Source organism: Eubalaena glacialis, chromosome 9 (assembly GCF_028564815.1).
Source record: "Eubalaena glacialis isolate mEubGla1 chromosome 9, mEubGla1.1.hap2.+ XY, whole genome shotgun sequence".
In the NCBI taxonomy this organism is placed as follows: domain Eukaryota; kingdom Metazoa; phylum Chordata; class Mammalia; order Artiodactyla; family Balaenidae; genus Eubalaena; species Eubalaena glacialis.
In genome coordinates, this window is record NC_083724.1 from 69780763 (window position 1) to 69793757 (window position 12995).

At 34.8% G+C, this 12995-nt stretch overlaps 1 protein-coding gene across 2 annotated transcripts in view; it reads left to right on the forward strand.

Moving 5' to 3' along the window:
- Positions 1-12995, forward strand: part of DENND4C (DENN domain containing 4C) — a 127140-nt gene that overhangs the window by 58500 nt on the left and 55645 nt on the right. For both annotated transcript variants that reach the window (XM_061200464.1, XM_061200465.1), the window contains exons 11-12: positions 11094-11194; positions 12022-12240. In XM_061200464.1, coding sequence (XP_061056447.1) covers positions 11094-11194; positions 12022-12240 — 320 coding nt within the window. The remainder of the gene's footprint in view (positions 1-11093; positions 11195-12021; positions 12241-12995) is intronic.

The window sequence follows — 12995 nt, forward strand, 5'->3', positions numbered from 1 at the left end:
GAAAATAGCCTTGAGTGAACCAGAAGAATAACTTAAGGAAGAAAACATTTAATGTACCTTAAAAAATAATTTTGAAATGGACCTACATTGTATTTTGAAAACTGTGTAATTGTGGTAGCTCTTCACTATGTTTGTTTGTTTGTTTGTTTATTTGGGTTTTCAGTACTTTTTAAAAATTGAAGTATAGTTGATTTACAATATTGTACTATTTTCAGGTGCACAGCATAGTGATTCAGTATTTTTTACAGATTATATTCCAATAAAAGTTATTAAAAGGTAATGGCTATAATTCCCTGTGCTATGCAGTATATCCTTGTTGCTTATTTATTTTATACATAGTAGTTTGTATCTCTTAATCCTATACCCCTATCTTGCCCCTCGCCCCTTTCCTCTCTTCACTGGTAACCATTAGTTTGTTTTCTATATCTGTGAGTCTGTTTCTGTTTTGCTGTACTCATTTTTTTGTTTTATATTTTAGATTCTACATATAAGTGATATCACATAGTATTTATCTTTCTCTGCCTAATTTCACTAAGCATAATATTCTCTAGGTCCATCAATGATGCTGCAAATGGCAGAATTTCATTCTTTTTTATGGTGGAGTACTATTTTATTGTATATATGTACATATCATCTTTATTCATTCGTCTGTTGATGGACACTTGGGTTGCTTCCATGTCTTGGCAATTGTAAATAGTGCTGCTATGAACAATCAGGTGCATGTATCTTTTCAAATTAGTGTTTTCATTTTTTCTGGATATATTATATACCCAGGAGTGGAATTGCTGGATCATATGGTAGTTCTATTTTTAGTTTTTTTGAGGAACCTCCATACTGTTTTCCATAGTGGCTGCACCAGTTTACATTTCCACCAACAGTGTATTAGGGTTCCCTTTTCTCCACATCCTCGCCAACATTTAGTTTTTGTTGTCTTTTTGCTGATAGCCATTCTGACAGGTGTGAGGTGGTATCTCACCGTTGTTTTGATTTGCATTTCTGTAGTAACTAGCGATGTTGAGCATCTTTTCATGTGCCTGTTAGCCATCTGTATGCCTTCTTTGGAAAAATGTCTTTTCAGGTCTTCTGCCCATTTTTTGATTGTATTGTTTGCTTTGTTGATAATGAGTTATATGAACTGTTTGTATGTTTTGGATATTAACCCCTTGTTGGTTGCATCATTTGCAGATATTTTCTCCGATTCCATAGGTTGTCTTTTTGATTTGTTGATGGCTTCCTTTGCTGTGCAAAAGCTTTTAAATTTAATTAGGTCCCATTTGTTAATTTTTGCTTTTATTTATTTTGCCTTAGGGGACAGATCCAAAAAATACTGCTATGATTTATGTGAAAGAGTGTCCTGCCTGTGTTCTTTTCTAGGAGTTTTATGGTTTCAGGTCGTATATTTAGGTCTTTAATCCGTTTTGAGTTTATTTTTGTATATGGTGTGAGGGAATGTTCTAATCTCATTGTTTTACCTGTAGCTGTCCAGTTTTCCCAGCACCACTTATTGAAAAAACTGTCTTTTCTCCATTGTATATTCTTGCTTCCTTTGTCATAGATTAATTGATTGTAGGTGTGTGGATTTATTTCTGGGCTCTCTGTTTAGTTCAGTTGATCTATGTGTCTGTGTTTTGCCAGACACAAAACATGCTGTTGCTGTTTTGATTACTGTAACTTTGTAGTATAGTCTGAAGTCTGGGATGGTGATACCTCCAGCTTTGTTCTTTTTCCTCAGGATTGCTTTGGTAATTTGTGGTCTTTTGTGATTCTTTATGAATTTTAGGATTATTTGTTCTATTTCTGTGAAAAATGTCATGAGTATTTTGATAGGGATTGCATTAAATCTGTAGATTGCTTTGGGAGGTATTGGTCATTTTAACAATATTAATTCTTCCAATTCCAGAAGAGCAAGGGGTATCTTTGCATTTCTTTGTATCATCTTCACTTTCCTTCATCTGAGTTTTCAGAGTGTAGGTCTTTCACCTTCTTGGTTAAGTTTATTCCTGGGTATTTTGTTCTTTTTGATACAATTTCAAATGGGATTTTTGTTTTTTACTTTCTCTTTCTGATAGTTCATTATTATTGTAGAGAAAAGGAACAGATTTCTGTATATTAATCTCATATCCTGCAACTTTGCTGAATTCGTTTATTAGTTCTAATAGTTTTTGTGTGGTGACTTTAGGGTTTTCTTCATTTTTTTTTAAAAATTGAGGTACAGTTGATTTACAGCTCTACAGCCAAGTGACTCAGTTATACACGTACAGACATTCTTTTTTTGTGTTCTTTTCCATTGTTGTTTATCACAGGATGTTGAATATAGTTCCCCGTGCTATACAGTAGGACCTGTTGTTTATCCATTCTAAATGTAATAGTTTGCGTCTGCCAACCCCAAACTCCCAGTCCTTCCTCTCCCTCCCCCCTTGGCAACCACAAATCTGTTCTCTGTGTCTAGGAGTCTGTTTCTGTTTTGTAGATAAGTTCATTTGTGTCATGTTTTAGATTCTAGGCTTTTCTATATAAAGTATCATGTCATTTCTAAATAGTAACAGTTTGACTTCTTCCCTTCCAATTTGGATGCTTAATTTAACAGGAAGGCTTTCAGCATTTCACCATTGCGTATGACGTTAGCTGTGCATTTGTCACATATGGTCTTTATTATGTTGAGATATGTTCTCTCTGTACCCACTTTGATGAGAATTTTTATGATGAATGGATGTTGAATTTTGTCAATTGCTTTTTGAGTGTCTGTTGAGATGATCATGTGTTTTTTGTCTTTCCTTTTGTTAATGTGGTGTATCACATTGATTTTACATATTTTGAACCATCCTTGTGTCCCTGGAATAAGTCCAACTTGATCATGTGTATGATCCTTTTTATATATTGTTGGATTTGGTTTGCTAATATTTTGATGAGGATTTTTGCATCTATATTCATCAAAGATATTGGCCTGTACTTGTCTTTTTTTGTAGTGTCTTTGGTTTTAGTATCAGGGTAATGGTGGCCTTATAGAATGAATTTGGGAGTGTTTCATCCTCTGTAATAATTTGGAATAGTTTTAGAAGGGTAGGTATTAGCTCTTCGTTATATGTTTGGTAGAATTACCCTGTGAAGCAGTCTGGTTCTGGACTTTGTTGGCTGGGAGTTTTTTTAAATTACAAATTCAATTTTACTGCGAGTGATTGGTTTGTTCAAAGTGTCTGTTTCTTCTTGATTCAGTCTTGGCAAGTTTTGTGTCTAGAAGTTTATCCATTTCTTCTAGGTTGCCCAATTTGTTGGCATATAAGTGTTCTTAGTATTCTTTTACTTTTTTTTTTTTTTTTTTTGTATTTCCGTGGTGTTGGTTGTTATTTTTCCTCGTTTCATTTCTTATTTTTTAAAATTTGGGTTGTCTCTTTTCTTCTTGGTGAGCCTGACTAAGGCTTATCAATTTTTTTTTCTTTTTTCAAAAAACCAGCTCTTGGTTTCATTGATATTTTCTATTTTTTTAAATCTCTTTCTTATTTATTTTCTCTCTGAGCTTTATTATTTCCTTCCTTCTGCTGACTTTGGCCTTTGTTTGTTCTTCTTTTTCTAATTCTTTTAGGTGGTAGGTTATGTTGTTTGTTTGAGATTTTTCTTGTTTCTTGGGGAAGGTCTGTATTGCTATAAACTTCCCTCTTAGAACTGCTTTTTCTGCATCCCATAGATTTTGGAGTGTAGTGTTTTCATTTTCATTTGTCTTGAGGTATTTTCTGATTTCCTCTTTGATTTCTTTATTGATCTGTTGGTTTTTTTAGTAGCATGTTTTTAGTCTCTGCACGTTTGTTCTTTTCTTGTTTTCTTTCTGTAGTTAATTTCTAGTTTCATACCATTGTGGTTGGAAAAAATACTTGATAAAATAATTTCTGTCCTCTTAAATTTGTTAAGACTTGTTTTGTGGCCTAGCATGTGATCTGTCCTGGAGAAAGTTCCATGTGCACTTGAAAAGAATGTTAATTATGCTGGTTTTGAATGTAAATGTCCTGTAGATATCTATTAAGTCCAGCTGGTCTGTTGTGTCATTTTAGACTGCTCTTGCATTATTGACTGTCCATTGATGTAAGTGGAGTTTTAAAGTACCCTACTATTATTGTATTAGTGTCAATTTCTACCTTTGTGTCTGTTAGTATTTGCTTTATATGTTTAGGTGCTCCTGGGTGCACGTATGTTGAGTGTAATATCATTTTCTTGTATTGATCTCTTTATCATTTTATCATGCCTTTCTTTGTCTTTTGTTATAGCCTTTGTTTAAAGTTTATTTTCTGATACGAGCATTGCTACCCCCACTTTCTTGTCATTTCCGTTTGCATGAAGTATCTTTTCCCATCCCCCCACTACCAGTCTTTTTGTGTCTTCAGCTCTGGAGTGAGTCTCTTGTGGATAGAAGGGTCTTCGTTTTTTGTCCAATCAGCCACCATATGTTTTTTTTAAAAAAATATTTATTTTATTTTTGGCTGCATTGGGTCTTGGTTGTAGTACGTGGGATCTTCATTGCGGCCTGAGGGATCCTCCACTGCAGTGTGCAGGCTCCTCGTTGAGGTGTGTGGGCTTCTCTCTAGTTGTGGCGCATGGGCTCAGTAGTTGCGGCATGCAGGCTCTCTAGTTTGGGTGTGTGAGCTTCAGAGTGCATGGGCTCTGTAGTTGCGGCATGCAGGCTCTCTAGTTTTGGCCCACATGCTCAATAGTTGCAGCGTGCGAGCTTAGTTGCCCCGTGGCATGCGGGATCTTAGTTCCCTGACCAGGGATCGAACCTGCGTTCCCTGCATTGGGAGGTGGATTCTTCTTTTTTTTTTTTAAGTGCTTTCTTGTCTTTTTTTAACAATAACTTTTTTTTTTTTTCTGATTGCAATCCATGGAATTTTTTTTTTAAATGGTAAATTTTATGTTATGTATATTTTACCATGACTTTATTTTATTTTTTTTAACATCTTTATTGGAGTATAATTGCTTTACAATGTTTTGTTAGTTTCTGCTGTATAACAAAGTGAATCAGCTATATGTATACATATATCCTCATATCCCCTCCCTCTTGTGTCTCCCTCCCACCCTCCCTATCCCACCCCTCTAGGTGGTCACAAAGCACCGAGCTGATCTCCCTGTGCTATGTAGCTGCTTCCCACTAGCTATCTATTTTACATTTGGTAGTGTATATATGTCAGTGCTACTCTCTCACTTCATCCCAGCTTACCCTTCCCCCTCCCCATGTCCTCAAGTCCATTCTCTGTTCTGCATCTTTATTCTTGTCCTGCCCCTAGGTTCATCAGAACCGTTTTTTTTTTTTTAGATTCTATATACATGTGTTAGCATACAGTATTTGTTTTTCTCTTTCTGACTTACTTCACTCTGTATGACAGACTCAGGTCCATCCACCTCACTGCAAATAACTCAATTTCATTTCTTTTTATGGCTGAGTAATATTCCATTGTATGTATGTGCTACATCTTCTTTATCCATTCATCTGTCAGTGGATACCTAGGTTGCTTCCATGTCCTGGCTATTGTAAATAGTGCTGCAGTGAACATTGTGGTACATGTCTCTTTTTGAATTATGGTTTTTTCAGGGTATATGCCCAGTAGTGGGATTGCTGGGTCATATGGTAGTTATATTTTTAGTTTTTTAAGGAACCTCCATACTGTTCTCCATAGTGGCTGTATCAATTTACATTCCCACCAACAGTGCAAGAGGGTTCCTTTTTTACCACACCCTCTCCAGCATTTATTGTTTGTAGATTTTGTGATGATGGCCATTCTGACCAGTGTGAGGTGATACCTCATTGTAGTCTTGATTTGCATTTCTCTAATGATTAGTGATATTGAGCATCCTTTCATGTGTTTGTTGGCAATCTGTATATCTTCTTTGGAGAAATGTCTATTTAGGTCTCCTGCCCATTTTTGGATTAGGTTGTTTGTTTTTTTGATATTGAACTGCATGAGCTGCTTGTATATTTTGGAGATTAATCCTTTGTCAGTGGCTTCGTTTGCAAATATTTTCTGGGATGTGGATTCTTAACCACTGGACCACCAGGGAAGTCCCACCATATGTCTTTTGATTGGAGCATTTAGTTCATTGACATTTAAAGTAATTATTGACAGGTATGTAATTACTGTCATTTTATTACTTGTTTTCCAGTTGTTTTGAGGTTTTTCTCTGTTATTTCTTTTTGTTTCTTCCCTTGTGGTTTGATGATTTTCTTTAGTAGTATGCTTCTGTTCCTTTCTTTTTAGTTTCTGTGTAACTATTGTAGGATTTTGATTTGTGTTTACTGTCGGGTTTATATATTGTTGACCTATAACTATGTCTACTTTTTGTTTTAAACTGGTAGTAATTTAGTTCAAACACATTCTAAAATATCTACATTTTTTTACTCCCTCTCCCCACATTTTGTGTTTTTGATGTCATATTTTGTATCTTCATGTTTATCTCTTAACTGTTTATTGTAGTTATAGTTGCTTTTACAGTTTTTTGTTTTTTAATCTTCATACTGGCTTAAGTGGTTGATCTTCAGTCCTTACTATACTTTTGCTGTTCCTAGTGGGATTTTCCCTTTCCTATAGATTCTTACTTTTTTGTCCATTTAGAGAAGACCCTTTCACAATTCTTTTAGGGTAGATTTAGTATTGATGAACTCTTTTAGTTTTTGCTTGTCTGAGAAGGTCTTTATCTCTCCCTCTAGTCTAAATGATAATCTTGCTGGGTAGAGTATCCTGGGTTGCAGACTTTTCCTGTTCTGCACTTTGAATATATCATGCCACTCCCTTCTGGCCTATAAAGTTTATGCAGAGAAATCAGTTGATAGCCTTATGGGGGTTCCCTTGTATATGACACTTTGCTTTTCTCTTTCTGCCTTTAGAATTCACTGTTTACTTTTAACTTTTGTCATTTTAATTATGATATGTCTTGGTGTAGGCCTGTTTGGGTTCATCTTGTTTGGACCCTCTGTGCTTCCTTTACCTGGATATCTGTTTCCTTCCTCAGGTTTGGGAAGTTTTCAGCCATAATTTCCTCAAATACATTTTTGATCCCCTTTTCTATCTTTTGGTATCCCTATAATGTGAATGTTGGTATGTTTAATGTTATTCTATAGATCTCTTAAACTGTTTCCATTTCTTAAAATTTGTTTTTCTTTTTTTCTGTTTTTCTTTTTGCCTCTTGTTAGTCCCAGTGGTCCTCCAACCAGCCAAGGGGGCTTGTCTACCCTGCGTAGGACTCCAGGACTGGGGTGCCCTATCTATGGCTCTCACCACTCACTCCCCTGAGAGGGTGTCTACCTGTGTTATCTCCCATTTCCTCTGAGTCCCCTCCCATGGGCACAGGTCCCAACCCAATCACTTTTCTTCCCTTCCATGTGTATCTTTCTTACAGCCTTGGTGGTACAGGAGTCCATCTGCCAGTTTTCAGTTAGTTTTTCATGAGAATTGTTCCACATGTAGATGTATTTTTTGATGTGTTCATGGGGGGAAGTGAGCTCCATGTCCTCTTAGTCTACCATCTTGATCGATCACTACTATGTGTATTTAGATTTACTTATAGCCTGGAAATAATGAACTACTTGGAAGCACTAAATATTTCTTGTCATACACATTTTGTTGTTTTTCAGTAACTATCCCTGAAAAACAGTTATTTCAAGGTTGTATATATTATGGTGCCTTTGGAAATGATTTTGAAGTTTTAACTCAAATGTTTACCTCATTTTATTTACTGTTCTGAATAAAAGAATATTATAGAGATTCTTAATTTTGCCCAGGTTTAAATAACTTCTATGTAATTTCTATTGATCAAAGCACTGTTTTGTAAAATAATTTTGAACTCTGCTTAATTGTACTTACAGAATTATGAAATGTTCTAGATACCAAAGAATTATAGAGAATAATGTAAATAACTTGCATGAATCTTCCACCCAGATTCCAGATTCCACCCACTAATACATATTATATATGTACTAGTATAAATGACATTTTGTTTTGCATGCTTTAAAAATTTTTATGTTTGTATAGTTTTCTGTGAATTGCTTTTTTACTCATCATTCTCTATGCGGTTCATCCATGTTGATACACGTAGCTCTACTTTGTCTTCAGTGTTTATCAGTGTTGATGGGTATTTAGATTGTAGTTAGATTTTGCAATTATGAACAAAACTGCTCTGATCATTATTATGCATATTTCTTTGAGTACATGGTTAAAATTCCTCTGAAACATATACCTAGAAGAGCTAATGTTGGTTGGTAGGCATAGCTAATGCCATATTACTCTTTCCCCTCTTCATCAGCAAATGAAAGTTCTCTTTGTTCCATATCATTGTCAGTACTTGTTATGATCAGACTTTCAAATTTTTGCCAACTTGATGGTAATGGGATGTCACTGTGGCTTTAATTCACATTTCCCTAATTAGTAGCAAATGAGGCGTTTTAATTTCTTTTTGCCCTTTGGTTTTTCCCTCCTTTTTTAGTACATTTTCCTGTTGGGTTTTTTGTCTTTTTCTTTTGATTTGTATAAGGCCTTTATATAATCTGGAAGTAATTCTTAGTCTGTTATATGCATTGCAAATAGCTTGTGCCACAGTGTGATTTGTATTTTCATTCTGTTGTGTCTTTTGATGAACAGAAGCTTGTATTAATTGATCACAGTTATCAGTTTCTCTTTATGGATTGCCATTTTTGGTTCTTGTACATGAAATCCTCTGCCTTGAGGTCATGAAATATTATCCTGGATATTCTTAAAGTTGTGAGGTTTTGACTTTCTCATTTAGGCCTTTAATTTAGCTAATCTTGGTATTATTAGTGTATGATGAGACATAGAGATACCATTTTATTTTTTTTTTAACATGGGTAAACAGTTGTCACATAGCACTATTTATTGAATGGTCAGTTCATCTCTTCCCCACCTGTCTTCAGTGTCAATACCATCACATATCAGTTTTTATATTTGTGTGGATATATATCCAGGCTTATTTTCTGTTCCTTTGGTTTGTTTTAGTCTCTTGCCAGCATCAGATTATCTTAATGACTTTAAAATTGTCTACAACATGGATGAACCTTGAAAACCTCATGCTAAAAGACCTTATATGATCCCATTTATTTGAAATGCCCAAGGCAAATCTGTAGATACAGAAAATAGATTAGTGGTTACTTTGGGATGGAAGGATGGGGGAATTGTGGGTTAGTGACTAAGAGGGTGTGGGGTTTCTTTTTGAGGTGATGAAAATACTCTAAAATTAATTGTGGTGGTTGTTGAACAACTCTGAATATACTGAAAACCATCAAATTGCACACTTCAGATGAATGAATTGTATGGTATGTGAGTTATATCTCAATAACATTGTTTAAAAAAAAAGTGATGTAAAAAAAAAAGTGATGTGAAATGGCAAGTCTCTTTACTGCTTATTCTTTAAAATTGTTTTGACTATATTTGGTCTTTTGCTTTTTCATATAAATTTTAATTCATTTTTTAAATTCCATGCAAAATTTTGTTGTGATTTTTTTGTTAGAATTCTATTGAATTCATAGATTAATTTGGGGGCAAATAAGATCATTTTGACATAAAGTCTCAGTACCCGTGAATGTGGTATTTTACTTCATAGGTGTTTTTAAAGGTTTTTCAATAACTGTTTCAGTTTTCTCTGTAAAGATTGGGCGCACCTTTTGTTAAACTTATTTATTCCTAAGTACCTTATGGTTTTTATTGCTACTGTAAATGGTATTTTAATTACGTTTTTTACTTGTTAGTTGCTGGAGTATAACTATGCTATTGATTTTTTATGTAGTGGTCTGCTGTCCAGCAACCTACTTGAATTCTCTTATTTTCATTTGCTTGTAGATTCTCTTCAGTTTTCTGGCTATAAACAATCATATCCTCTACAATCCTTATATATTTAAGAATTTCTTGTCTTAATTCTCTGGCTAGGATCCTAGTGTAATGTTGAATAGAAATATTCATAACTGGTATCTTGTCTTGTTCCTAATTTCAAAGGGAATGGTTTGAGCAGTTCATCATTAAGTATCTTTATGCTTTAAAGCAAGAATTGACATCTGGCCCAAGGCCTATTTTTGTAAATAAAATTTTATTGTATCATAGCCATGCTCATTCAGTTACATGTGGTCCGAGGCTGCTTTCATGCTACAGTGGCATATTTGAGTAGTTGTAACAGAGGTCCTGTGGTCCTCAAAGCATAAAATACTTACTATCTGATTCTTTATAGAAAAGGTTTGCTAGCCCCACTTTAGGGTTTTGATCGCTTAATAATAAATTAAGGAACCTTACTTCCACTTCTAGATTAAAAGTAATTTCTTTTTTTAAATCATAAATAGGTGGTGAACTGTATAATGCTTTTGTATAACTATTTAGATGAGTATTAAGTTTTTCTCCTTTAATCTTAGTGTGGTAAATTACATTATAAAATCAGTTAGTAGTAAACAACCCTGCATTCCTAAAGTAAACATCTTTCTCTCTTTGTTTTTTTTTAAATGTGCTAGTGGATTAAATTCTCTGAGAATTTAAGATGCTAGCATTGATGTTCATAAGTGATATTGGCCTGACATTAGCTCCAGCCCATGGTTGGTACATAGTGCTTTCATCTTTGTAGCTTTTTAAATGTTTCTAATTCTGTAAAAATATTTTATTTGACCCATGCATTATTTAAAAGTGTTCTTTTGAAACTTCCAAAGTAATTTCTTTTTCTTAAATGGTGACTCGTTTGAATTGTGGTGAGAACATGCTCTGTATGTTACTGACTCTGATATTTGTCGAGATTTGCTTCTATTAGGTAGTTTGAAGTCTCAAGTCAATTAACTTTGACACTTAAAATATTACAATTCTGAAATGTAACTTTGAAACAAGACTTGTGTTGTATTCATAACTCCAGTTAATGAAAATCTATGTTGGAGGGTTAGAATGAGATGACCAAATTTGACTGAGGTTGGTTGAAATGAAAAGAGAACTTCTTGAAAACCACTTGTTCAGATTCTCAAATTGTAACTTCAGTAAAAATACCCTTTCCATTTTCTTTTTTAGTTTGACATAAGAATTTTGTTTAAGTAAAAACAAATTATAACGGACTTTATTAATCATGTTGTTATTTAATAGATCAGATGAAAAGAAGAACATGAACTGGAAGCAGCTTCCCAAAAAGCCATGCAAAAGTCTGATTAGCACCTTGAAGAAATTGTATCCCCAGCTATCTTTGGGTAAATGTGAGGAAAAAGGAAGGGGTGTTTTGTTTTTTTTTTTTTTTTTGCCATGCTGCATGTCTTGTGGGATCTTAGTTCCCCAACCAGCGATTGAACCCGGGCCCTCTGCAGTGAGAGTGCAGAGTCCTAACCGCTGCACTGCCAGGGAATTCCCAGGAAGGGATGGATATTTCTAATGAAAGAATGTATATAAGAAAATTCTTAAATTTAAACATAATTTTGCTCTGCTTAAAGGGAGTCTCATTACAAAACAGAATTCCAATAGTAAGAAATTACTGTTGTGGTTCATTTTTTGTTTTGTTTTGTTTTTTATTTATTTTTGGCTGCGTTGGGTCTTTGTTGCTGTGCGTGGGCTTTCTCTAGTTGCAGCGAGCAGGGGCTACTCTTCGTTGTGGTGCGCGGGCTTCTCATTGCGGTGGCTTTTCTTGTTGCAGAGCACGGACTCTAGGCACGTGGGCTTCAGTAGTTGTGGCACGCGGGCTCTAGGGCACAGGCTCAGTAGTTGTGGAGCACGGGCTTAGTTGCTCCGCGGTGTGGGGCATCTTCCCAGGCCAGGGCTCGAACCTGTGTCCCCTGCATTGGCAGGTGGATTCTTAACCACTGTGCCACCAGGGAAGTCCCATGGTTTATGGTTTTTTGAGCATGTTTTCTGTGCCCCATCTGTGCCTCCCTGTTAGTCCCTGCCAATGATCCCTTTACATTATTAATAAAGAGGAATTTGAGGAAGTCATGGGCTTTATTTTGACAATTCCCTTAATTGTCAAATTATTAAATATATAACATTATGTATTAATGCCATTTTCTCTTCTTTCTTCATTTGTCAGTTCACCGAAAAACTCAGGAAGGTTCAGCGATTGAGATGACTCCAATTGAAGCAGATTTCTCCTGGCAAAAGAAGATGACACAACTTGAGATGGAAATTCAAGAGGCATTTTTGCGCTTTATGGCATCCATTTTAAAAGGATACAGAACATATCTCAGACCAATCACAGAGGCTCCTTCAAATAAAGCCACAGCTGCTGATTCATTGTTTGACCGACAGGGTGAGTGGCATTGAAAATATAAATACTTTTTATTGAAATGAAAAAATTTTCTGTTTGGTAGTGCCACCAAGAAATATTCACTGTATAAGTTCTTAGAAATTCATATTAAAATATGATGGTCTTCTGTGTATTTGTAATCTAGCTCTACGAATAGAATTTCTTTTAATTTTTATACCCCATTTTTTCCCTGAGAAATCTGAAACTGGAGGTGTTTAATTATGAAATGTCAAAGATGTTGCTGATATTTATAGTACTCTGTAATCAGTTATCTTAGTAGAATAAAGCTAGTGGTTTGTTTTTAGGTGTTTTCTCAACTTTGCATGATTCTTGACTTTATACACTCTGGGCTTTACAGTATTCTCTAATAAAGAGTTTTTGGAATAAAGCCACCAGTTTTTTAAAATTTTTGAAAAATACAGCCTTGTTCCAGGGGAAAACACCATACTCATTCTTTTTAGTATTTGTTATTTTTGGGAATTACAAAGATTTTTGTTGTTATTCGGCAGCTCTTATATATGTAGTGGCAACCTTACAGATACATCAGTATTCATATGATAATTATTTTACATATCTATAATTTGATCCTGCAGTTATTATTATTTTTTTTTAATCTGTATTTTCCCAATAGTCCTTTTGTCTTTTCTCATTGCTGCTTTGGGACAACTTATCTCTCAAATATTTAGTCACCACTTACCAAATCCCACTAGTTATTATGTAGGGATATAAAGAAGTATAAAATCTAGCTCCATGGGATA